We start from the raw sequence: 23987 nt of genomic DNA on the forward strand, positions 1-23987 counted from the left end.
TCTTGAAAAGTCATCAATAAAGAGAATGAAGTAGTTACTCTTACCAAGTGAACTTGGTTTGATTGGGCCACATACATCTGTATGTATGAGTTCTAGTGGCTTTCTTGCTCTTGTCTCCGACTCCTTTGGAAAACTCATCTTGAATTGCTTTCCAAGTAAGCAACCTTCACACACTTGATTTGGATGATTGATGCAAGGTAATCCTTTCACCATTTCTTTCTTGGAAAGTAGCTCTAAGCCTCCAAAGTTGAGATGCCCAAATCGAAGATGCCAAAGCCAAGATTCCTCCTTGTAGCACATCTTGAGACATCGTGCAATGTCATTTTGAATGTTTAGGACAAACATTCTATTGCTTGACATTGGCACCTTTGTGATGAGATTATTTGCATTATCTCTTAAAGAAAGGCTATTATCTTTTAGTCGAATGTCATAACCTTTCTCTAAGAGTTGTCCTAGGCTCAAGATGTTGGTCTTCATGCTTGGAATGTAGTAAACGTTAGAAATGAATTGATGATCTCCATTCTTCAAGCGGATGAGAATATTTCCTTTACCTTTCACCTCCATTTTCGATTCATCTCCTAAAGCCACATCAGTTTTCACCGATTCATCAAGCTCCACGAACATGCTTTTATTTCCACACATGTGGTTGCTTGCACCACTATCGAGGTACCACTTGTAAACCTCATTTGGTTCATCTTTCTTGTAAGCCATCAATAGCATATCTTCTTCTTTACTCCTTTCTTCAACATAGTTGGACTTCTCTTCAACTCTATTCTTGTTTGGAGTTTTGCACTCAGAAGCATAATGTCCAAATTTCCCACAACTATAGCATTTGATGCTTGATTTATTGTACCTTGATTTTGGGTTTCCTCTTCCACGACCTCTTGATGAATTCTCTCCTCTTTGGTTGAAGTTGTCTTCATATGGTCTCCAACCTCGTCCATTTACACCACAACCTCGTCTTCGGAAATGACCGCCACCACGTCTTAGATTGCTTCGGCCACTTTCTTCCTTGTGATCAATTCTCATCTTGAGAACTTGCTCCACAATATCTTCTTTCTTCTTCTTCTTTTCTTCATAAGCTTGTAGTGATCCAAGAAGTTTCTCCATTGTCATAGTCTCCAAGTCTTTTGTCTCTTCAATCACGGTAACAATGTGTTCGAATTTCGAATCCAATGATCTAAGAACTTTCTCCATGATTCTTACCTCATCTAACTTCTCACCATTTCTTTTTAGGTTATTAGTAACCGTCAAGACTCTTGAGAAGTAATCTGAGATGAGTTCTCCTTCCTTCATTTGTAACGCTTCAAATTCTCCTCTTAGAGTTTGAAGACGTACCTTCTTAACTTGTTTTGCTCCCTTGTAAGATGTCTGGAGCTTCTCCCATGCTTCTTTGGACGTCCTTGCACCAGCAATCTTCTCAAATGTATCTTCATCTAATCCTTGATAGATTAGACAGAGAGCCTTCTTGTCTCTCTTCCTTGAATCTCTCAAACCATCCTTTTGAGTTTGAGATAGACCACCATCATTCTCCGGTTCATGGAAGCCTTTCTCGACTATCTCCCACACATCATGTGCTCCTAGGATAGCCATCAGCCTAAGACTCCAATTGGCATAGTTGCTCTTAGTGAGCAATGGAACTTGGAAGGGAACACCATTGTTTGCCATCTTCAAAAGGAACTTGTAGCTCTGATACCACTTTGTTGGAATGAAAAATTTTATAAAGATGGAGAAAGTGTTTAAGTGTTTGAAGAGAAAGAAGCTTTGTGAAGAAGAAAGTTTTTATAATTTAGAAGATGATTCTTATTACTTAGATGATTCTTACAAACTTGGATACTTCTTGATGATACAAAATGAAAGGGGAGTGGAAATATTTATAGCCTCCATTATACAAAATATCTCAAATATTTTAATCCTAAATCTAGATAATTCTAACATAATATCTAGATTATTTTATCCTAATTTTCTAGATAATTCTATAAGAATATCTAGATTTTTATTTTAAGGAGGTGGATGATTTTTCTAGAATTTGGGCTAAGTTTTGGATCAACACATGATTAACCCAATGATGTTTGATCCAAATCAAATTTAGTTTTCAACAACCCATACGTGGCGTGATGATGCTCCTGATATGACGGTCGCAAAAAAATTCGCCGAGGCTGCTTTTATAGACGGGAAGATATTTGTAACTGGAGGCACAGAGGATACAATGAACTGGGTTGAGATTTTTGACCTCAAGACTCAGACCTGGACGCCTTTGCCTAGCCCTAATAATGCTAAGCTAATCTTTATGGACGAAAGCTATACGTTAGAAGTGGCACTAGAAGGTATGTTTATGATCCCAAAGAAGGAACGTGGAAAGTAATAAGCCCAGAGGTGCATGGTGGTTTTGGTCCAGGACATAAGATTGGACCTTGGTGCGTTATAGAAGATGTGAAGTTTAGCTTTGATTTGCATAAGTTGATGTGGTATTACTCAGAGAAAATAATCTGGAAAAGGGTTATGGGTTTGGAAGAGCTGTATATAAACCCTCTTATACGCTACTCCACAGTTAGATTAGGTACGTAACTATTGTGGGACACTCATCATTCTATGGGACGAGCTACGGTCACACGAGTTTCCAATGCCAATGAGGAGTCGCTGTGTTAGCTGCAAGAGAATTTGGTATGCGGTGATTAGGTTGGAGAAGAGCTTGTCTGGATTTGAAATTTTGGGCAAGATTGAAAGGTCTAATGCGTTGCTTACAGACCGAACTCTTATAAGGTCTTGTGCTGTGTCACTCTTTGATTTTCATATTATTATATTTTTAGCAGAGAATCCTTTTTAAAAAAAATTATCTGCTTAGTTAACCCATGAAGATTTTACAATGGTGACCTTGTTTGCAGAAGAAAATTAGGTTCGAAAGTTCATATGAATACTTCGGATTTGAGCAAACACAGATGATGACAAACACTTTCACAAACTTTTCGTACAGTCGCAAAACAAACACAACTCAACCTTCAACATGAAACAAAGGCTTTATGATATACTCAACCTTCAACTCTAATATACTTGTACTCAACAACTGAAGTACAAGTACATTAGAGTTGAATTTATAGTAGAGTTCTATACCATATAGCTGCTAAGCTGCATCTATGATTTGTTTTTTTTTTCCTATATTTACAAAGTTTGTTTGATAGCTTGTTTCACACGTCTTGTTTCTGTAATTGTTAGAGCTCGAAATATTGTCTATTATGAAGGCATCTTCCTCATCTTCTTTTTAGGGGGTGTGTGTGTGTGTGTGTTGGGACCTAATCTAGCATTTAGGTCGAGGCTCAGACAGATGAATCATGCAGATAAGCCAAAGACAGAAACTGGAGTTAGAGTTCGACCATAAACATTGACTCGGTCTCAGGGAAATGAGGAGATCCCGAGATTAGCGGGAGTTGAGTGAGTAAATCGAGGAGGGAAATAGGACGAAATAACAAGAAAGAGTATAAAAGGGGGACGAAGACGAGAGAAAGATAATATTCGGAAACCATCACACACACTCGACATCTCTCTCTCAAACTTTTAAACTTTGTTCTTTCTTTTGTAGTTTTTTTATCTTGTTTCCTTTCTTAAAACTTGTAGTTCGATATTCATAAATATAATCTACTACGTGATAACCCGCGTGCATGCGCGGAGTGAATTTTTATAATAATGGTTATTAATTAAATGGTTTTAACATTTTGCAACACTACAATCTTTATCGACTATAAAATGACGAATACAAATGTTGGTCTTTTAAATGTATCATCGTTGTTGAAGAATTAACGTATTACATATTATTTTAATTATTTTGTGACTTCATATGCACACAAAAAAATTATTGTGGGTTATTCAAATCACCAAAACCAAATAGGCAACATCAATTGAATAATTACGAAAGGGGATTGGGTTTTCAGCTCTCGATTTGTTTACTATTTATTTTCCATAAGTGATTTCATTTTTCACATCTATAAAATTGTTCTTTCGTTTTCGTCTTTGTTGCATTGATATGAGTTTAGTTTCTTTTGTTAACTTCTTCTATGAATTTGGTGAATTACATAAGTGTCAATTTAAAAAGATAGACATCTGTAAAAATTAGTTCCACTCCAGATACATATCTAAGAATCAAAATTTTTAAGAAAATCACCGGCAAACTATATTAACAGGTTAGTGTTCATATCTAAAATATCAAGCTATTATTGAATATAAGTGCAGACGTGAAATATAAATGCATGTCTAGTATATATTCACCAGTTAGGTCTAAAAATCATCTAATTTTAGAACAACAAAATACATTACTTATTTTATTAGCCTAGACCTTTGAGGTTTAGTTACTTGAGAGTATACAAATAAAAATATATATAATACTTTACCATTCTAGTATATGTAAATTATATATAAACTAAGAACTGTTTGATTTATTAAATGATAAATCAGAAAACTTATAATAAATAGTTAAAATCTCTCATTCTTACAATTATAATAGTTAGATAGGATATTATGGAGAAACAATATTAGACGAATGATCAAATCTCACATTTTTCGAACAAACTCAAAAGGAGGTGATTGGAATCTTGTCATGATATTTCATTAAAAACTTTTTAGGAATAAAAATCAAGACTAAATTATTTAATCTGAATAAAATAATATATATATATATATATAGTGCTTCCAATATTAAAAATCACTTCGATTTGAAGAAGTGTGTTTCACAGATTCTCAGGATGAAATAAGATATCAGAAACCACCTATTTTAAAAATACATTTGTATACGTAAAAGTATATACATTAGAGTAATCACATAAATTAAAATCAATACCCTTTGTTAATTTACAATCACATTTTCGGTAAATAAATCAAAACAATCATTTTATTTACTCTATATGATATAAATTAAAATTTATTGATATTGACATAGATATATAGTATATTTTAATATAATTATTTACTATTGACACTTCCTACTCATATTATTTTTAACATTTGTATATTTGTTGTAAGAAAAATTTAAACCATTAATCACAAAAATTTTAATGTGAAATTTTTCAATACAAATTTCAAAATTAAAATATTAAGATCTCAGTAATTTTTCACTGGAAATTTTAAAATTAACATATTTATATATTTTAATATAGTACATAATTTATTTCAAATAATATTAATATATATATAATATGAATATCTATTAATGAAACTTTATATTCATACGATTTATTAGGGTTGGACATTTTATCTGACCCGAACCCGTATCTGAATCCAATCCGAAGTAGCAAAATACCGAGCGGTTATTGAATTCGGAGAGATTGGATATCCAAACCCAAACGGGTAATATCCGAACCCGAACGGGTAATATCCAAACCCGAATGATATCCGAAGATAACCAAACATAAGTATACTTAACCTTATATTTCTAGTTTACACCTCTCATTTTATTCAAAAATTTTATATTAATGATGCAAATTGCTCAAAATTAGATAATATACATATAATTATGGACAAAATCATTTGCTACTCACTTAAAATACATATCAAGCTCTTGTTTCTTGTATTAACAAATGTTGCATCTAAAATTACAAAACAACAACTAAATTAGTGGTTTTCTGTTTTTAAAGTTTTATCTAAAAACCTATTAAAAGATTAATCTTTTGAAAATTAGTAAACCAGTTAAGTTAAAAATATATTTTAAATACAAAAAAAACTTAAACAATGAATAATTTATTTAATTTTTCTTCAAAATTTAGATATCTGAACCCGACCCAAAATATATGAACCCAAACACAAAATACCCGAACCGGACCCAAAGTGTAGAAATACCCGAACATGTTCTATACCTTTATACTGAAATATCCAAAAATCCTAAATACCCGATACGAACCCATACATGTATCTGAACGCTCACCCCTACGATATATGATCATTTGTATCTTGCTTGAACAAAAAAAATAGTTAAACCATTGATCACAAAATTTTCAATGTGGAACTTTTACCACTTTTAGTAATTTATAGTCGTTTTTAAAAATTCAAAATATAACATATAAGAAAAATTTAAATTTTTTTTATTATATCTTTAATTTGATTGTTTAATTTCTTTTAATAATATAAAATTAAAAAAAAAAGAGATGATACAAAAATTGTTATCAAATGTGTATTATTCATAATCATTAATTGTCATATATATGTTAAACATATTAGGTAATTCCGCAGCTTTTATTTAAGAAAAAATATTCTTTGGTACACTAATAAGTAATTTGATAGTTAGTTTAATAAAAAACATAGTATAAGTTTTTATGGACCAACTTATTTTTTTAAGAATTCTAAAATTATCCTCGTGATGACACGAGGCTACGAAAACATGTTGTAATGCTCCATGATTAATATACAGGGGATTTTGTTAATTCAAAACTAATTACATCATTTTTGTTTTAAGAAAATTGTGCTCTAGTTATTTTTTCCATAATCTTTACAAACAAATACTCATGAATATTTAGTTTGGGGTTTAGCATCCGTCTAGAGAAAGAAAACAAAATGCATCCTTACTAAGAATTCAATCCAAGGTTTGTAAGCATGAAAATGGACCCATCTCATAGGGTTTCAAGTTCTCTAGACGATGAATTAGAAGTTTTATCTATGATATATGATAGAATAAAGGATAGAACAAAAGGTAAACGTTTTCTAGATTTTTTTACTACGAAACAAAAAAGCTACGTATATATTGTAAGTTATAAATAACAAAACGATTTGGTTAAATTCGAAAGTCTAATTTATTTTTGTACAAAAGATATAATATACATTACAAATCTAGATCAATATATCCAAATTGATTTTGGAATTGAATTTTTTATATCAAAGCATGTAAAATATTCTCATGATTGTATTGACTTTTCATATTTCTGATTTTAATATAATTTTTAATAATTATTTTCGTTATTATGAAAGTAATTATGTCCACCAATTAATGCAAAAGTATAAAAGAGACAAAAAAAAATCTCATTATGGCATATTTGCTCAATTTCTCCTTGCGCAAAAATAATTTAGCAAAGAATAAATAAGAATTTCAGCATTACAGAACGTTCCACTATGTAATAACGTGTAGGATCCAATTATCCATCTCTGTATTATTGTTATTAGTTTCTTTTATAAAAATAACTCAATATCCCAATTGTTTCCTCTTTTTTTTTTCCGTCAATAGTTAATTTTATTTTAATAAGGCCTAGCCCAGCAATACAAAGGCCCAAGGCCCACCAAACGAAACCGTAGAGAAAACATAAAAGCGGCGCCACCGTTCGCTCACGGCGTCCCCCCGCTTCCAGCCATCACCGGTGATCAACCGAATGATCCATCGGAATAACCGTCACTCACTGGCTTCACAACCTCTTCGCCGCAAACGCTTCCAACCGCGAGTTCCCAATAGTGGAGAGATTCAATCGGTAACCCGAGATCTCATCCGACTCCTTTCGTCACCGGAACTGGGAAGGAAGCTTCGCCGGCACAACCAACCCTTCAACATCGGATAACTTCGATTGTCTTCCGACGAGAACTCCTCCAACTAGATCAAACCGAAACCGCAAAAACCAAAGATTAAAAAAAAACCAACCCTAACAACCCTAGGGGACTAAACTCCAGCGGCGCAAGGCAAAGAACGCCTTCACCCCCCGGAAACTGAAGCCGGCAAAAGCGGAGCTAACGAAGCCTCCGTCTCCCGGAAACTGAAGCCGGCGAAAGCGGAGCTAACGAAGCCTCCGCCTCCCGGAAACTAGACTGGCGGCGATGGATCTGTAGAAGCCTCCACCTCCCGGGAAACCCTAAACTGACAAACCGACATCTCCCCACCTCACCCTTCACCCAGTCTCGCCGTTACTCCAGCCACCTCGCCACCGCAAGGTCTGATCACTCCCCGAGTTGACACCTCCGGTTGGAAACTGGACAGAACTCCGACAAAACGAACAGAGAGAGGAGATGAAGAAGAAGTCGGGGAGCGTTTTTAACCAAAAGAAAATGGGCTCCGGCGACGGCACGGGCGCTCACGCGCCGGCCGTTCGCCGGATCCAAAACCAGATCTGCTTTTCTCTCTCTTTTTTTTTTTTTCCTTTTTTGTCAATACCAAGCTTACATGTGTCTCGGAACTTTACTCCATCCCAATTGTTTCCTCTTTTTTTTTTTTTTTTTTTTTTTTGAAACATTTTTTTTTTTTTTTTTTTTTTTGAAACACCCAATTGTTTCCTCTATCTATAAACAAATCCAACAACAAATAAACATTTCTTTTTAAAAATATAATAATAATAATGCAACTATAATTGCGCAAGTCCACTCCAATCATTTTCATTACAGACTCAGTCAAGCTGAAGCAACCGGTAAGAAACGACTGTTATGCTTCACGGCCACTGACCCCATTCTCCGCTTGAAAGTTGACTTTTAATATCCACCGAGTCAACGTTAAGCAATAACCACCGAGACCTGATCAGCCGGTAAGTTTAAGTCAAATCCACGGTGGCCGCCGAACGCGGTTTGTTCCGACGATCTTTCGTCATCCACGTCGCTGACGTCACTGCCACCCATGACTTCCACGCTGCCGTTACCGTTTCCGTTATTACCACCGTCATAGTGACACCGTTTGTGTCCACCTAATGCTTGACCAGACGAAAACGACTTGAAACAGATTGAACAAGTGTGAATCTTTCCGCTTAGATTAACACCGTTACTGGCAGTACCGTTACCGCTAAAAACAACGGAACCACCGTTACCGTGACTGTTGTTATTAGATGGCTCTTGGCTGCTCGGAACGTTAACGTTATTCGCCGGCGGTTTCCGGTGACTCGTCTTGTGACCACCCAAGGCTTGGTAAGAGTTAAACGACTTTCCACAGACCGTACACTTGAAATCACGGTGATCGGAACGAGACCGATGTGACGGCGGAGGCGGAGTAAGAGGCGGTTGCACGGCGGTTCCACGAGCGAGCATGAGGAGGCAAAGAGCGAGATACTCTTCTTCGGAAGGAGTGGGTTCTTGATTGTGATGGTTCTGATCAAGACGTTGTCGCTTGGTGCGTTTTCTTTTAGCCCATTGCTCGAGATTATCCGGCTCCATTTCTTCACGATACCGGAGAAGAGGCCGAGCGGTGGCGGTGGCTGAAGTCGGAGAATTGAGAGTCTCAAGAGCCATTTATAAATGTTTTTTTTCCTTCTAATTTTCAGATGTGATCTTGAGGTATTTAAGAAGAGAGGAAAGAGTGAAGTGTGTGATGTATTGTGAGCACGTCTTGTGTTTGTGTTTGTGTTTGTGTTGTGTTGTGTGTTTTGGGAGTTGGTTTGATTTATACTAATATATTCCCTAAAGGGATCTTTAGAATTGGGATTGAGAGTGGGAACGTGGGCTATGAGTGAACAAGTGGTGCTGCTCTTGCTTTCTTCAATCCATTAAACTCCTTTATTTTATGTATTATGTTGTCATTAATTTTGGAATATTAGCATCATTTTCATTTACCAAGTCAATGCATTGTTTGTAGCTTAGAAATTGCTAAACTTGAGAAATTTCAAAGAATGATAGTAAAATATCTTGCAAAAGACTACTATTCAGCTATATAACATATGCCTACGTTGTTTCAAAAAAAAATATACATGCCTACGTAAACACTTTCGAGTTTATATACCAAGCTAATTATATATAGACTCAAAGCTAGAAACTTTTAACAATACTATGGTTTGTTATAATTACTTTCTATGATTCCCAAATTTTTTAAAAAAATATATAGTCCACTTGCATTTTCGTAAATATCCTCTCAGCTATACTATATATATGCACACATCACCCCTTTAGTTTCTCATTACGTAGAAGACCAAGTTTTAACCAATTGGTTGGGAAATATTCAATGTTTTTTTTAATTAAATATAACGACTTTCAAGTTGGTTCTTACACTTTTCGCGGTAGCCACCCAAACATAAGGATTAGGAATGTCAAAACTATAATTAAAATTTTAATCAGGAAGACAGTTGTTCTTTAAACGGAGTGCCATATCTTAGGAGTTGTATTTAAAAGTTTATAATTGAAAAAGATGAGGCTTTTGCCACTCTGTTTAGTGATATGTGGTGGCATTGTGCCATTGCTTATCTGGCGTTCTTACATTGGCTAAAGAAGGCTAAAATTCTGTCTGGTGGCTCACGTGGCATAATAAGAATGGTGAAAAATTCCGGCGGATAGTTAAAGTCGTTACGAGACTTAAGCCTCAGGCTATACATGACGGTGACAGGTCGATGCAACACCGTCTCACGCATTATCTCTGTTTGATCGATCCGAAACTTTATTTGGTTATTTAGAAAGAAAAACAACTTTCTTAAAGTCTTTTTTTTATATAGTTTTTGTCCGGTAGCTAGGGATTTGTCCCCCGTATCTCCACCGTCTCGCTCACCTCGTTTCCCGCCTCCTCTCGTCTCCGCCTCTTGCTCGTACACCTGCACGGAGGACACCCCGCGATTGCACCAGATCCCACTTCGATTGACGACGGCGACCGCCTCGCTCTACGAGATTCTGGAGGTTCCTCTCGGCGCGACGAGCCAGGACATCAAATCGGCGTACCGGAGACTGGCCAGGATCTGCCATCCAGACGTGGCGGGAACCGATCGGACGACGTCGGCTGATGAGTTCATGAAGATCCACGCGGCTTACTGTACGCTTTCTGATCCCGAGAAACGATCTGTCTACGATCGGAGGATGCTTCGCCGGAACCGTCCTTTGACCGTCGGTAACTCGGGGATGGGCAGTTACGTCGGCCGGAACTGGGAAACCGATCAGTGCTGGTAGGAGGGAGGAGGAAAGAGCGGAGACGGCTGGGGAATTCGGCGAGGAGAGAGAGGAGCATGAGAGGGAGTGAATCGGAAGAGACGTCGCTGAGCTGACCTTAGTGCCTTGTCGGAGCTCTGGATTGGAGCCATCATTCAAGGTGGTTTCCTCGCTTGGAGGGGTGACGCGCTCGCGTGGAGGCCGTGGCGTGAGAAGATCGGATTGCATGTTCGAGTTGTGGTTCCGGGAGATGGAGGCTACCACAGATCCGTCGTCGCCGGCTTTTCTCCGGGGGGTGGGGGCTCCTTCAGCTCCGCCGACGACGGTTCAAGTTCCCGGGAAGGGAGTCTTCCTTAGATTTACCTTCGCCGGTTTGGTGACGGAGTGCGGATGCTTTCATAGATCCGCGCTGCCGATGAGAAACCCGAAGCTTTTGGGTCAAGGTTACTATTGTTCGTTTAGTGCGAAGCTAGAAGTGGTTACTGTCTAGGTGGTTCTGGGTCAGGGCGGAGGAGTTCTCGTTTTGATGATGAAGCTCTCCGCCGAGGTGAAGTCGGTCAAGTCAACAATTAGGTGGTTCTCGATGCGCGCGTCTAGGGTTTTAAGCGGTTCAAAGGCGGAGGTGATCTCGTCTTTCGATTGATCTCTTCCGCGTGTTGACAGTGCGGGTAGAACGATTATTTCTCTAGTGGTTGGAAGTTTGGTTGTGTCGGGGGAGATCTCGATGATTTGAGAAAGACCTCCGACATGATGTAAAAGCAAGGAAAATAGGTGGTTTCGGCGGAGGCTCTGCGGGTATCTGAGCTCCGGCGAAACGAGCGGTCCGGCGATCTCTTCCGGTTTATTCCGGAGTCGATGAAGGGCAAGTTGAGGCGGAGAAACGCATGCCGGTCTGAATGGTGTAGATCATCCCACGTGTCTCTTCCTCTGCTTCCTTGTTTCTGTCATGGGCCTTGATCGTCCGGTTTTGTTAGGTTGGGCCGAGGGGCCGTCTAAGTTGTTTGGGGCTTCGGCCGTATGTTGTAGTCCGTTTATGTTTGGGCTTTTGGTGCTTCTGTTGGATCTGGGCGTGACCCATTTGCTTTTAATAATATAAACCTGATGGAAAAAAAAAATATAGTTTTTGTCCTTTTCACAAATGAAAATGACGCACTCGGTTTTCTCAAGTGTTGCGTGCATATGTATATTACGATTTTTATAGTTATTCCTAATTATGTGTGTGTGTGTATGTGTGAAACTTGCCCACTAGTCAGTAATGAGTAATGACCAACTTAAAACCAATACAACGATGTGTTATAAAAACAAAGAAACAAAAGGAAATGAAATTTAAATAATGTTTTAAATATAACAATTGGGTTTCGTTGACGAGGATAAAAAGAAGTAGAGTACTGGGTCTTAGTCTTCGTGTTGTTACATTATGAAGTCGGTCGTCGTTGTTCTCATAAGAGTTTTTGTCTACTTAGTCAATTCAATTGCCAAAACACTTCAACGAACCTAAAAGCTGTCGTTTAGCTTAAGATATTGGGAAATTTTCTACGCGATTTAATGCCTACACAGTGCACATAGAAACAGTCTTATGAATATTCGCAAAAGTTAACAAATACAAAATAGAAATTTCATTAGTGGTCAATTTGTAATAGAGACCTACATTAAACTACAACTAGTGCTGGCCCGGCCCGGCCCGAACCCGCTAAGCCCGTTGATATTTGAGCCCGGTTCGGCCCGGCCCGGAAATATTTTGGACCTAGAATTCAAAGTCCAATGGCTATAGGGCTTTTCGGATTTTTTTGGATTTTTCGAAAAATAATTTGTCATTGTCACTTCCATCGTTTTAATATAAGTGAATATTCATTTAAAAAAACAGTTTATTTTTTAGTTTTAAAATATGAAGCATGTTTAAACTTTTCTTCTTTATCAAAAATATTTTACTTTTTCATATGCTTTAAAAACATATTATAAACAAACCAAATTTAATAAGATTTAAATAATCAAAAATAAATTAAAACTAAATATATAAACAAACAAAATTTATGATAAAGATGGTCAAACGTTTCATAATTTGTATTTGGAAACAAAAAAACATGTTGTACATAAAAGAAGAATGTACATTCGCAAAATTTAAAATGTGACACTTGTAATGATCAAACAATAAAGTGCATTAACAACTTTTATCTGTGTTTTATTAGAGTTTTGGATAAAAATATTAAAATAATATGTCAATACTAATAATGGTTTTGATTCAAGAATGATAATATTTAAGCTAAAGTATAAAATTTCGGGTTTTTAGGCCGGCCCTAATCCAAATGAGTCTAAATACCCAAAGCCCAAATGGACTTAGCCCGAAAGGCCCGATTTTTTTGGGCTTATAAAACTAAGCCCAAGTCCGGTAATTTTTAGGGCTAGGAGGGTTCGGACCACGGACTTCGGCCCTAATTGAAACGTCTAACTACAACCAACCAAACTAGGCAAAAGGTTTGGCTTATGAAACTATGAAAATAACATGTAAAACAATATCAACAAGTATCAGAGTGGCGCAGCGGAAGCGTGGTGGGCCCATAACCCACAGGTCCCAGGATCGAAACCTGGCTCTGATAAAGGTTATGTTTTTATTTATTTCTCACGTAAAGCAAAGCCCATTTACAAAGAAAAGTGGACTTGTTATTGGACTCAGGCACAAATGGGCTTTATTTAAGCCCTTAAATACAGCCCGATACATTGGGCTAACTCAACCATTGGTGGTTCACTTTATCCAATATTTAGTCATCTTTGTTTCTTTTAAAGAGGAAAGCTTTTTCTTCTAAACAATAACTTATTATTCGCAATTTGATTCCATTTGGACTTATTTTATTAGAAAGGCTGTGGTGAGGCTTGTATTATTGACTGAAGTGGTGTGGGATTCTAAAATTGATTTGAAAGTTTTGCATGATCCCGTCACAATCATTATGACAACAACACTATGAAGGGATTTGTCTGGTAGCTTTATCATGATTACCACCAATAATTAATATTTAACCAGATAATTAAAGAAAGCTAACAAATAAGAAAACGACATCGACTTTCAAATCCAAGCATTGACCCATTCGACCCACTATCTTCTCGGGTCTGTCGGTATCATTAGTTCATTACATCCTTCTAATGGTTTTATACAACGTTATTCTCTCTTAACTACATCAAGTAATTTAAAAATAAAATATATAAACTCGATTTAGGTGTATAGTCATTGGTGAAACCTTTGCAATTATATTAACTTGAAACTAAAAGTTTAGAATTGAAATCATGAAACTCTTTTTAGTAGTTCATTAACTTAAGAATGTACTAAAACATACGCTGAAGGGAGTATAACATAAGCTGTATAAGAAAAAAAATATCAAAGAGTGGCAATAATGATAGAAAAATGATTACAAATGTGTTGAGGAATTATTTATCTTAAGCCTTAAGTGTTTGGTAGAGTTTATGTTACGTGGGACAGAAGGAAACCTTTCTTTTGTCTCTGGAATTTGTTTTTCCCTTTTTGGCCAAGAGGAATATTAGTTCTACTTATTGACAATGTATTATGTATTAAACCGATTCTCACACAAGGCAGCCAAAAGTTAGAAGTATGCTCAAAAGAGGTAAGAATACAATTTACACAATCCCTCTTTAGACAATATAATTAAGACTGAGCCTCTCGTATGTATTGTTACTAACGTGCGCTTGTAAACTAGAGCAAAAGAGATTGGCATCCCCAGCAAATGAGAATGAAAAAGGTATAAAAATGAAAGATAATGAGAAAGATGTGCTAAAATGAAAAAGAGAGTTGAGAAAGCAAAGCGCTAGAGAGCGTGTGCTTGACCCTTCCCTTGGTTCTACACTTGTCAATTGCCATAAATAAACATAAACAATAGTCTAGGAGGAGTCGGTGGATCTATAAACAATTTATTTTCTTTTACCCCAAAAAGACGAAAGAAACGAAAATTGAAAGAATAAAAGCAAAAAAAAAAAAGAAAAAGATAAAAAGATAGAGATGTAACGTTGAGCCCGTTGTGGCGTTGTATCACTTTATTCCAAGATTACATTGTATGGGTCTTCTTTTTTTATAACACAACTTTTTTTGTTTTTAATACAGACTCACTCATCATAAACCTGACTTATACGTATCAACCATTTCACGTAAAGAAAAACATGTCATTTGTCTGTGAAATTAGTTGTAGGCAGAGTTAAAGTAAATCTTGTTTTATTTCTCGAAACTCCATTTTAAATTCCCAAGCAATACAAATTGCAAATGTTGGCCCATAGTGTCATCTACGATGGACTGGACCACATTGGATTGGCTTTTAGTTATTGTTGTTTGATTTATAACATACGTTTTAATTCTTTGTAATTGTAATTGTAGATTTAATATTTTTAATTAGTTAATAAGATACAATAAAACCGAAAAGCTGATGGTGGAATGGTATGTACGTGTCTTTTTCCTCCGTCTTGGTATCAACGAAGCAGAATCAGAAATTTCTACGTGGGACGGAGAAGGACCGTCACATTCTCTGTTATATAAATATTAAATACCACTGATATATAAGGATATTTTCGTCTTTCACTGGTTGTTGAATCTCACGTGGCACGGACTTCCAAATATAATATTCTGGGTCGTATTGCAAAAATGAAATCTAATGTAACGCACACCATGACGATGAAAGTCCATTCACAGTTTAATTACAAGGTTGAATTTTATTATGATTAGTAGTCAGTATCCCCGACGCTGGGTGTGAAATGTGAGGCTGTCTATTCTTCATTTTAATGTCTTTTAACCTCCAAATTGACCATTAATTTAATCGAATTATATATTTGTTTTTACCATGTTTGCCGCGCACAAATAATGCGACCAGTTTTTTTATCACGGATAATTAACTACTAGTACTAATTAACGGAAAAGTAAAGGAGGTAAAAGTAGATTAAACGATCCCGGAATGCTGACTCAGCAGCTTAAATCTCAGATCTTGAAACGAAACGAACTTTCGCTTGCTCTCCTCTGCTCTTACTTTCCCTTTTTTTATTTTCTTTTTGTTGCATTAACCTTTTTCTTATTGAAGATACAAGCCTCAAAAAGAAAAGGCAGGAAGAAGGAAGAAGATGAACTTAGAGAGAGAGAAGGATTGTAAAACAGTTAATCAAAATTCACCATGAGTTTTCTTCATTCGAGATTCTTCTTCTTCTTCTCGCTTCTCTTCTCCTCCTTCTCTGTATCTCTATCTTCATCCTCTTTCTCCGTTGGTGAAGTTAACGAGATTCATCGAAGAATCCTCCATCAGCCGCTTTTCCCGGATGCTTCTCCTCCTCCTCCGGATTTCCAGTCCACGCCGCCTCCTCCCGACGCTCCCGATCAGCCATTTTTCCCGGAGAATCCTTCCACCCCTGACCAGTCTCAGTTCCCTCCTCCTCCGCCGCCTCCTGCTTCCTCCGACGCCAATGGCGGATTACCGATTCCGACCGCTACCACTCAGCAGGCGAAGCCTGGGAAGAAATTTGCGATCGTCATATCCGTTGGAGTCGTCACGCTCGGTATGCTCTCAGCTCTAGCTTTCTTCTTGTATCGCCACAAAGTTAAACACGCAAGCGACACTCAGAAACTCGTTAGCAGAGGAGGCGATGGCGGTTCTCGAAGATTCCAGGAAGATCCGCTTCCACCGACGTCTTCCACATTTCTCTATATGGGAACCGTTGAACCGAGCCGCGAACCGGCCAGCGAGTCTATTGGACCGGTTAATACTTCTCCGTACCGGAAATTAAATTCGGCTAAGAGATCAGATCGATACCGGCCGAGTCCCGAGCTTCAACCGCTTCCGCCGTTAGCTAAACCGCCGCAACCGTCTGAGAACTCTCCCTCGGCTTTATCTCCTTCTACGTCGTCTTCCGACGAAGAATGCCGCGACACCGCGTTTTACACGCCGCACGGATCTGCTATCAGCAGCGACGACGGTTACTACACGGCGTTTCCTCGGTCAGCCAACAGCAACGGCCATTCCTCTGGATCAGTTCCTCACTCGAAGAGGACTTCTCCGAAGTCGAAGTTTGGATCTAGGTCGCCGGAGATGAAGCACGTTATCATTCCGTCGATAAAGCAGAAACCGCCGCCAGTGCAACCTCCACCGTTCAGGAGCTTGGAAGCTGATGAACTAGAGATTCCTTATCCACAGAACAAGCCTAAGTTCTCTCAGCCTCCTCCTCCGCCGAATAGGGCGGCGTTTCAGGCGATTACGCAGGATAAGTCACCTCTCTGCACACTAGTGTCACCACGGAGGTCTCCTCCTCCACTCCATACGCCACCTCCACCTCCACCTCCTCCCCCTCCTCCTCGTCCTCCTCCGCCTCCGCCTCCTCAGATACGGCCAAGAGATTTCCAGATACCTCGAAAGCTCAGCAATCCAGAAGCAACGAAGCCAGACGATCAATCAAGAAAACTAGCATTCAAGACTCCAAGTCCTCAATCGAAAGCTGTTGAAGAGGCCAAAAGTGTATCAGCCGACGGGGACACGGATCCAAGCAGGCCAAAGTTGAAGCCACTCCACTGGGACAAAGTACGCGCGAGCTCTGATCGTGCCACAGTTTGGGACCAGCTCAAATCAAGCTCATTCCAGTGCGTATTACTGTCTTCTGCATTGTTGTGAAACATACGTTTGAATTTTCCGTTTTCGATAACTATTTGAATCTTTGTGGTATTATTAAACAGAGTGAACGAAGATCGGATGGAGCATCTGTTTGGTTGCAGTTCAGCAAGTTCAGCTCCAAAGGAACCTGTGAGAAGATCAGTGATGCCTCCAGCTGAGAATGAGAACAGAGTACTTGATCCAAAGAAATCTCAGAACATTGCAATCCTCTTGAGAGCACTGAACGTAACTCGTGAGGAGGTGTCAGAAGCTCTTTTAGATGGTAAGTTGTTGTCTCCCACTTGATTCATTACTTACGGTAAAGTTACCTTTTGCACAAAGTAACGTTTGGCCTTAACCTAGATCGTTATAAGTTAGTAAGCTATTTGTATTTAGGTTCCTCTGTTCAACGCATAACCTGTTCTTAGTTTTGATGCCTTGATGGGCTAGTGGTGATCTTTCTAGTAGCAGGAATAGTAATAGAGATGCTCATTAGAGGTACTGGTGGTGAAAGGATAAGTAATACTAAAAAGGCTTAGGCCACAAGTTATAATCATTGCAAAGAACAATGACATATGAAATGATTTTCTCTGCTTTATATTGCTTCTTAATGATTGCACAACTTATGAATTTTCTTTTAAAAAGGTCATCCGTTGAATTTTACAGGAGTAGCAAGCATTATGTATATATACTTGACATTCATTAAGATTCTCAAAACATAAATTGATTTCTCGTTATGCATTGTTCTCTGAGATGCAAGAAAGCATTTGGTCTCTATTATTGTTGTTTAATTAAAAATTTGTGGCACGGTAATAGGTAATCCCGAGAGCTTAGGTGCAGAACTTCTAGAGACTTTGGTGAAGATGGCTCCAACAAAGGAAGAAGAGATAAAACTCCGAGAGTACTCTGGCGATGTCTCAAAACTAGGAACAGCTGAAAGATTCCTTAAAACCATTCTCGATATCCCTTTTGCATTCAAACGAGTTGAAGCAATGTTGTATAGAGCCAGTTTTGATGCAGAAGTCAAGTATCTAAGGAACTCTTTCCAGACACTAGAGGTTAGTTAGTCACTCACTAAATGATTCAATCTCTCAAACGAATTTGTCTTGATAGTCTCAGTCCCTTATTTGCTTGTGTAGGACGCAAGCTTAGAACTAAAAGCAAGCAGGCTATTCCTTAAGCTCCTCGAAGCTGTTCTGATGACAGGAAACAGAATGAACGTTGGCACTAATCGTGGAGAAGCCAAAGCCTTCAAACTCGATACTCTTTTAAAACTCGTGGACATAAAAGGAGTTGACGGCAAAACCACATTGCTTCACTTTGTCGTCCAAGAAATCACAAAATCCGAGGCAACCACAACAACAGTAGATGAAACCATCGTCCATGAAAACAAAGACGGTTTCAGAAAGCAAGGATTACAAGTCGTGGCTGGACTGAGTAGAGATCTGGCAAACGTAAAAAAATCAGCCGGAATGGATTCCGACGTGCTGAGTGGGTATGTGACAAAGCTAGAAACGGGTCTTGAGAAACTCCGAGCTTTTGTAAAGACAGAGATAACAACAACAACAACTCCAGGGAAGTTCTTTGATTCGATGAAAACGTTTCTCAAAGAGGCCGAAGAAGAGATTCGAAAGATCAAAGGAGGAGAAAGAAAAGCTCTGTCAATGGTCAAAGAAGTAACGGAGTATTTCCACGGGGACGCAGCAAAAGAAGAAGCACATCCTTTGAGAATCTTCATGGTCGTGAGAGATTTTCTCGGAGTTCTTGATAACGTTTGTAAAGAAGTTAAGACGATGCAGGAAATGTCGTCAGCGATGGGTTCGGCTTCAGCGAGATCGTTCAGGATTTCAGCAACAGCTTCGTTACCGGTTCTTCATAGGTATAAATCAAGACAAGAAGATACAAGCTCAGATAATGAACACAGCAGCAACTCTTCTACGTGATGAAACACACAAAACAAAAGGCTGTACAGTTTCTTACACCGGAGACAAGGGATTAAGTTGGTGTTTCTCAAACCGGAGGAGATATTGAGTTGGTTAACTCGGAGAATATGGGCCGGTTCATGAAGGAACAAACACTACAATGATCAAATTTTCGTTAACAAATAAGTTTCTTTGTTAATTTTTCTTTTTTCGTCGGCAGTTGAAATATAGATAGATATATGTATAAATATATCCTAATATCTTGAGGTTATTAGTGGAGATTTTGTTTATTTTGGACGTTATAATCTTTATCCAATTCAAAAAGTTAGTAGTCGTATGACCACATAAGTAGGAATTATGAGATAGGTTAGAATCGTGTTTACATCTTTTGTTTCTTGTTGTTTTCTTGTTCTAAAGGAATCAGAATCCAATACGAATGTACATAATAAAAGGAGATTTGTAAACGAAACGTACGTACATACAAATGTATGGTTGTAATATGAGTGCACGGATTTGAATTTGAGACGATGGATGTTTCCAACATTATTTAATGAAATACGAACATGTGATGTGAGTGAGACCGATTCTTCTGTACAGCTTGTACCACACGTCTCTCTTTCTTACTGCATTTGTCCCCTTGTGCGTCACTTTTTTTCTCCCACCACGATCTTTTCGTTGCAGTTTCCCATTTTTGGAAGTATAAAAAATAACAAAACTAAGTAGGGTCGTATTAAACTTTGGTAGATTCCTGCTTTTATTTTTGTCGTGTTTCTTTCTCAACAAGACACTGAGTTAAAAACAACAAAACCACTAAACCGAAACGAGTAATCAAGCTCTATATAAATAAACCGGATCTAACATTCATAACCAACCAACTTATAGATTTTGACCACCAAATGTGATTTTTCTTTCATTTCATTTTATTATGTTACACTTTTTTTCAGGGAGAAGATCACAAGAAACGCTTAAAACTCGCCCTTCTTGGGACTGAAGAAAACGATTAAGACATGGTGGAGGAAGAGCTGGTCACGGGTAGAAAGAAAGGAGAGGCTCCAATTTTCTTAGAACCTAACACATTCTTCACCAGAAGTTTCCATCTAACCTCATCCTTCTTGCTCTGTTTCTCCATCTTCTCCTTAAAGTTTCTGCATAGTGGGACTCGACACTGATCAGAATCAGCGCAAACACGTGAATGCAACTCGAGGAGTTGCCACATTCTCTTGCAATGCACGCAACCTCCCGGAACCCTAAGCTTGCATCCAGCGAAATGCCTGATCAGCGATTCCAACCCTTTGCAAGCTTCGTAGTGACACGTGGCGTGGTTCGGTTTCAAATCTTTATCGTGTGGTCCTATAGTTTTACACCCGTCTCTGCATATATGAACAAGCGCTTCCATCGCTTCGTATAGCTGCGAGTATATCCTCTCTTCATTGCGTTTTCTGATCCTCTCTTTCCGAGCCTGCACATATGTTAACAACGTTTTAGAAAAAATTGGTAACGAGCCAGAGTTGCAAAATGAAATTAATTAACTTACGTTTTCTTCGATGAAGACAGAGTCTCTAAGTTCTTTCTCGAGAAAGGGGTGGCTTTTCTTCATAGCTGTCCATGCTTCTGTCGCGTAAAGCTCCTTGAAGTGTTTCATGATCATACGGTGAGATATGACGCTGAGCCGAGGGAAATCACAGAGCAGGGCAAGCTGGAAGACGTCAATTACGTTCTCAGTGGTGAGCAAACCATGTTCTAGATGCCATTCACAGACCCGTTTCAGCTGAGGAACCACGTACGCGTGAGACAGAAGCAGCAAGTGCATTATATACTCATTCATCTCTTCTTTCTTATAGCTACAAACAAGAAAGTCAGGTTTAATAAAAACTAAGAGAATGTTAAAAGAGAGAGGTAAATAGTATAGAGAAGAGTACCAAGAAGAGTAGAGGAAACGAATGAAAACTCGGACAGCCTCATGAGGGACGCCACGGATTGAGATTGTATACCACTTTCCATGTTTTTTGGCTTGCTTCAACATGCCTTTGATCACACTTGAAGCAGTCCCCTGTTAAATTACAAACCCAAAAAAAAAAAAAAAAAAGACTTTAGTCTAACCTAGAGATCCAAACAACACAAGGATCAATATAGGATTCAAAGGAGAGAGCATTACAATGATATTGGCATGAGCATAGACGATGCCGCCATTATCAGTGTAGATGACAACATTAGCTTTGTATCCGTCATTGAAAAGACGATCCCACATATCTCTTGTGGCTGTGGGAACGCAGGTGTGCTCTGGAGCTGCATCGTTGCGGTATCTTTTCTGGTGGCCATCAGATTTTGAAGGAAGAGGTGGAGGGATCGGTACAGAAGAAGAATCTGCAGCTTTTTGAAGATCAACACAAGCCATCACCATTTCTCCTTTTTATCTTTTCCCTCCCTGAAGCAAAACCAATTGAAACTTTTGATTACAAGTTAAATACAGAGATCTTTGCTTTTACTTCACACAATAAAAATTCTATGAATAATCAATCCATTATCATTTCACAAATGTTTTTCAAAGCTTTATTTACGATCAAGAATCATAACATATCTTGAAACATTTTCCAAGATTCCATGAAACACCTATGTTCCTCACACAATACGCAAAAAACAAACAATGGCCAAACCCTAGAAAACTCAAAAACAGATGAATAGAAAAATGTTTAAGAAACAAGAACATACCTCCTTCAAACGAGCTAAGCTAGAATCTTGATTCTGACCGAACCTTTAGAGCAAGTTCAATCAAAATTAACTCAATTTAAGAGAATATATATGCAAGTCTCCTCCTTCGTCTAACCAGCAGGAGAAGAAACTCTACAGAGAAGCTTCAGAAAACAGATCAGATCTCTTCTCATTATATAAACACACTCTCGAAACAAGGGAACACGACAAAAAATCTTTTGAAGAAAATAAATTAATTGGATATTTATTTTTGTTGCTCACTTTTTTTCTTTCCGTCAATTATTATTACAAAGATATTTTCTTGTTCATCACCGCCAAACAAACAACACCTGCGCAAAAAATCACCGAGGGGCGCGTGGATGCTACGGTTACGAAACGGACGGCTGAGAATCCACGCGCCTGTCTCAACGGGGCCCTTTTTTCCCCTCTCCTTGTTGGTTTTATTACCGCTTTATCAATTCAGACACGACTCTGCATGTTTTTAGTTCTTATTTAAAATTTACGAGCCGCACAAAAACAGATCAGTTTGTCCTCTGTTTTCTTTCTTGTTTGGCGCTTCACAGCTCATAATTAGCTGTTCAATTTTTGGATTTTTATCCCTATTCTCATCCCCTCTCGTTTACAGATAAATTTAGACTTACTTTTTATTTTTATCCACAAGATTTTTTTTTGTTTAATTTACCTTTAAACATCTGACGCTTAGGCAAATATTAAGGTCTAATGAGAAATTATTATAATATTGTTGAGAACCCCCAAGTTTCATGTTTATGAAAAATATGATTTCCCTATAAACAATTCTATACATATTAGTAAAGAGGGGAAGGGGGGAGTAATCCTAACAGTTGAATCCAGACACTTTCGAAATCTGAAACTAATAGTTTACTCTAGTGGCTTCCAAAATGTTAACTAAGGGTTTAGTCTGTGGTCCAGAAGATAGCGTCATAGATATGTATTGATATCTTAGACCTGTGATATCTTTTTTTTATGGGTCACTTCAATTGATCGTTGCCCAACCTCTTTAATTAGTCTGGTTGTAAACTAGTAACATGTTCCTATCAATCTATCAAATAAAGCCGAAAACCAAGAAGCCGTTCTAGAGATCATTCCTTGCTACGAAATCTTAAAACAGTACAGTTCGCTTTGGAGAGGAGGATTAGTTTCTGCATGTTGTTGGTCTATACTGTACTCATCATAATCCAATATACCTAAATTTGAAATTACTTCCAAACATGTACGTGATTTTATAATAGAGTACTCTTCTCATCTTTTATCTTCTGACACAGTTCTTGATTCAAGCTAATAAAATCAAAATTTTACAACATAAGCAAAGTCACTTTATGTATTCAAATAACTAAACATTTCATAAGCACACAAGGAATCCAGACAAATCATAGTTCCAACTTGTCCTTAATTTTTCTCCTTAATGTTCTCCATTATTTGCGAATACATAAAAACTTATAAAAGTGAATAAAAATGATGAACGAGGACCGAGATTTACTTGGGATCATCACGTGTCAATCAGAAGTCGGAGCATCGACCACGTTGTTCCCAATCGCCGTACCGTGTCGGCTCAGGACCTCTAGGCCCTCCGATCTCACCGGTATCTTTGTTGAAAAACTCTCCACCTCCTCCTTCTTCTTCATCTTCCTCTTCCTTGGGCATCTGCAGATTCTCTTGAAGTTTCTGATCTGGCTTCACAACCTGATCCTCATTCGGAGATGGTGATGGTGACTGCGGGGGCTGCGGAGGAGGAGTGCCGGAGCTTAGAAAGCGTGATACAGGCTCCAGGAATCTAGAGGAGGCGGATCGGCTTGGTGCGATCAGACGGACGATTTTGTTCGTCGCCATTGTTTGTTATTTGTGTCGAGTGATATCGACGCAGGCCATTTGTGAGATAGTTTAAGTATAGGGTTCCGATTATCTTTTATTTGGGCCGTACTTTAATAACATAAGC

General features: G+C 38.1%; 6 protein-coding genes across 6 annotated transcripts; 2 read left to right on the plus strand and 4 right to left on the minus strand.

Moving 5' to 3' along the window:
* Window positions 1-710: 710 nt before the first annotated feature.
* LOC106375445 lies at window positions 711-1668 on the minus strand. Its single transcript, XM_048749603.1, has 2 exons — window positions 854-1668; window positions 711-774 (listed from the first exon to the last, which is right to left on the minus strand). Exons 1-2 carry the CDS (start codon window positions 1666-1668, stop codon window positions 711-713), a joined length of 879 nt encoding a protein of 292 aa, XP_048605560.1.
* Window positions 1669-8217: 6549 nt separating this feature from the next.
* Window positions 8218-9406, minus strand: LOC106360131 (zinc finger protein AZF1-like). The gene has a single exon (XM_022697203.2). The coding sequence runs from the start codon at window positions 9166-9168 to the stop codon at window positions 8443-8445; it is 726 nt and encodes a 241-aa protein (XP_022552924.2). The 5' UTR covers window positions 9169-9406; the 3' UTR covers window positions 8218-8442.
* Window positions 9407-10296: 890 nt separating this feature from the next.
* LOC106360140 (chaperone protein dnaJ 11, chloroplastic-like) lies at window positions 10297-11832 on the plus strand (the record flags this gene model as incomplete). Its single annotated transcript, XM_022697204.2, has 1 exon — window positions 10297-11832. A coding segment is annotated over one exon (507 nt), but the record flags the coding sequence as incomplete, so codon positions are not given.
* Window positions 11833-15773: 3941 nt separating this feature from the next.
* Window positions 15774-19655, plus strand: LOC106360161 (formin-like protein 6). The gene is made up of 4 exons (XM_013799754.3): window positions 15774-17392; window positions 17486-17685; window positions 18219-18460; window positions 18542-19655. Exons 1-4 carry the CDS (start codon window positions 15939-15941, stop codon window positions 19343-19345), a joined length of 2700 nt encoding a protein of 899 aa, XP_013655208.2. The 5' UTR covers window positions 15774-15938; the 3' UTR covers window positions 19346-19655.
* A 552-nt stretch (window positions 19656-20207) lies between these two features.
* On the minus strand, window positions 20208-22290 carry LOC106443870 (BTB/POZ and TAZ domain-containing protein 4). Its single transcript, XM_013885425.3, has 5 exons — window positions 22034-22290; window positions 21480-21749; window positions 21244-21374; window positions 20859-21165; window positions 20208-20783 (listed from the first exon to the last, which is right to left on the minus strand). The coding sequence occupies exons 2-5, from the start codon at window positions 21723-21725 to the stop codon at window positions 20325-20327; spliced, it is 1143 nt and encodes a 380-aa protein (XP_013740879.1). The 5' UTR covers window positions 21726-21749; window positions 22034-22290; the 3' UTR covers window positions 20208-20324.
* Window positions 22291-23354: 1064 nt separating this feature from the next.
* On the minus strand, window positions 23355-23889 carry LOC106443932 (succinate dehydrogenase assembly factor 4, mitochondrial). Its single transcript, XM_013885480.3, has one exon. It carries the CDS (start codon window positions 23879-23881, stop codon window positions 23552-23554), a length of 330 nt encoding a protein of 109 aa, XP_013740934.1. The 5' UTR covers window positions 23882-23889; the 3' UTR covers window positions 23355-23551.
* Window positions 23890-23987: the final 98 nt, after the last annotated feature.

The sequence above is a fragment of the Brassica napus genome, chromosome C3 (genome assembly GCF_020379485.1).
Source record: "Brassica napus cultivar Da-Ae chromosome C3, Da-Ae, whole genome shotgun sequence".
Taxonomy (NCBI): Eukaryota; Viridiplantae; Streptophyta; class Magnoliopsida; order Brassicales; family Brassicaceae; genus Brassica; species Brassica napus.

Coding starts and splice junctions, on each gene's coding strand:
- LOC106375445 (XM_048749603.1), bottom strand. CDS start 1,668: ATGGCAAACAATGGTGTTCCCTTCCAAGTTCCATTGCTCACTAAGAGC. Junction 775..853: donor AGAGGAAACCCAAAATCAAG/GTACAATAAATC, acceptor ACTCCAAACAAG/AATAGAGTTGAAGAGAAGTC.
- LOC106360131 (XM_022697203.2), bottom strand. CDS start 9,168: ATGGCTCTTGAGACTCTCAATTCTCCGACTTCAGCCACCGCCACCGCT.
- LOC106360161 (XM_013799754.3), top strand. CDS start 15,939: ATGAGTTTTCTTCATTCGAGATTCTTCTTCTTCTTCTCGCTTCTCTTC. Junction 17,686..18,218: donor GTCAGAAGCTCTTTTAGATG/GTAAGTTGTTGT, acceptor GCACGGTAATAG/GTAATCCCGAGAGCTTAGGT. Junction 18,461..18,541: donor ACTCTTTCCAGACACTAGAG/GTTAGTTAGTCA, acceptor TTGCTTGTGTAG/GACGCAAGCTTAGAACTAAA.
- LOC106443870 (XM_013885425.3), bottom strand. CDS start 21,725: ATGGTGATGGCTTGTGTTGATCTTCAAAAAGCTGCAGATTCTTCTTCT. Junction 21,166..21,243: donor CGTTTCCTCTACTCTTCTTG/GTACTCTTCTCT, acceptor TCTTGTTTGTAG/CTATAAGAAAGAAGAGATGA. Junction 20,784..20,858: donor CTGTCTTCATCGAAGAAAAC/GTAAGTTAATTA, acceptor ACATATGTGCAG/GCTCGGAAAGAGAGGATCAG.
- LOC106443932 (XM_013885480.3), bottom strand. CDS start 23,881: ATGGCGACGAACAAAATCGTCCGTCTGATCGCACCAAGCCGATCCGCC.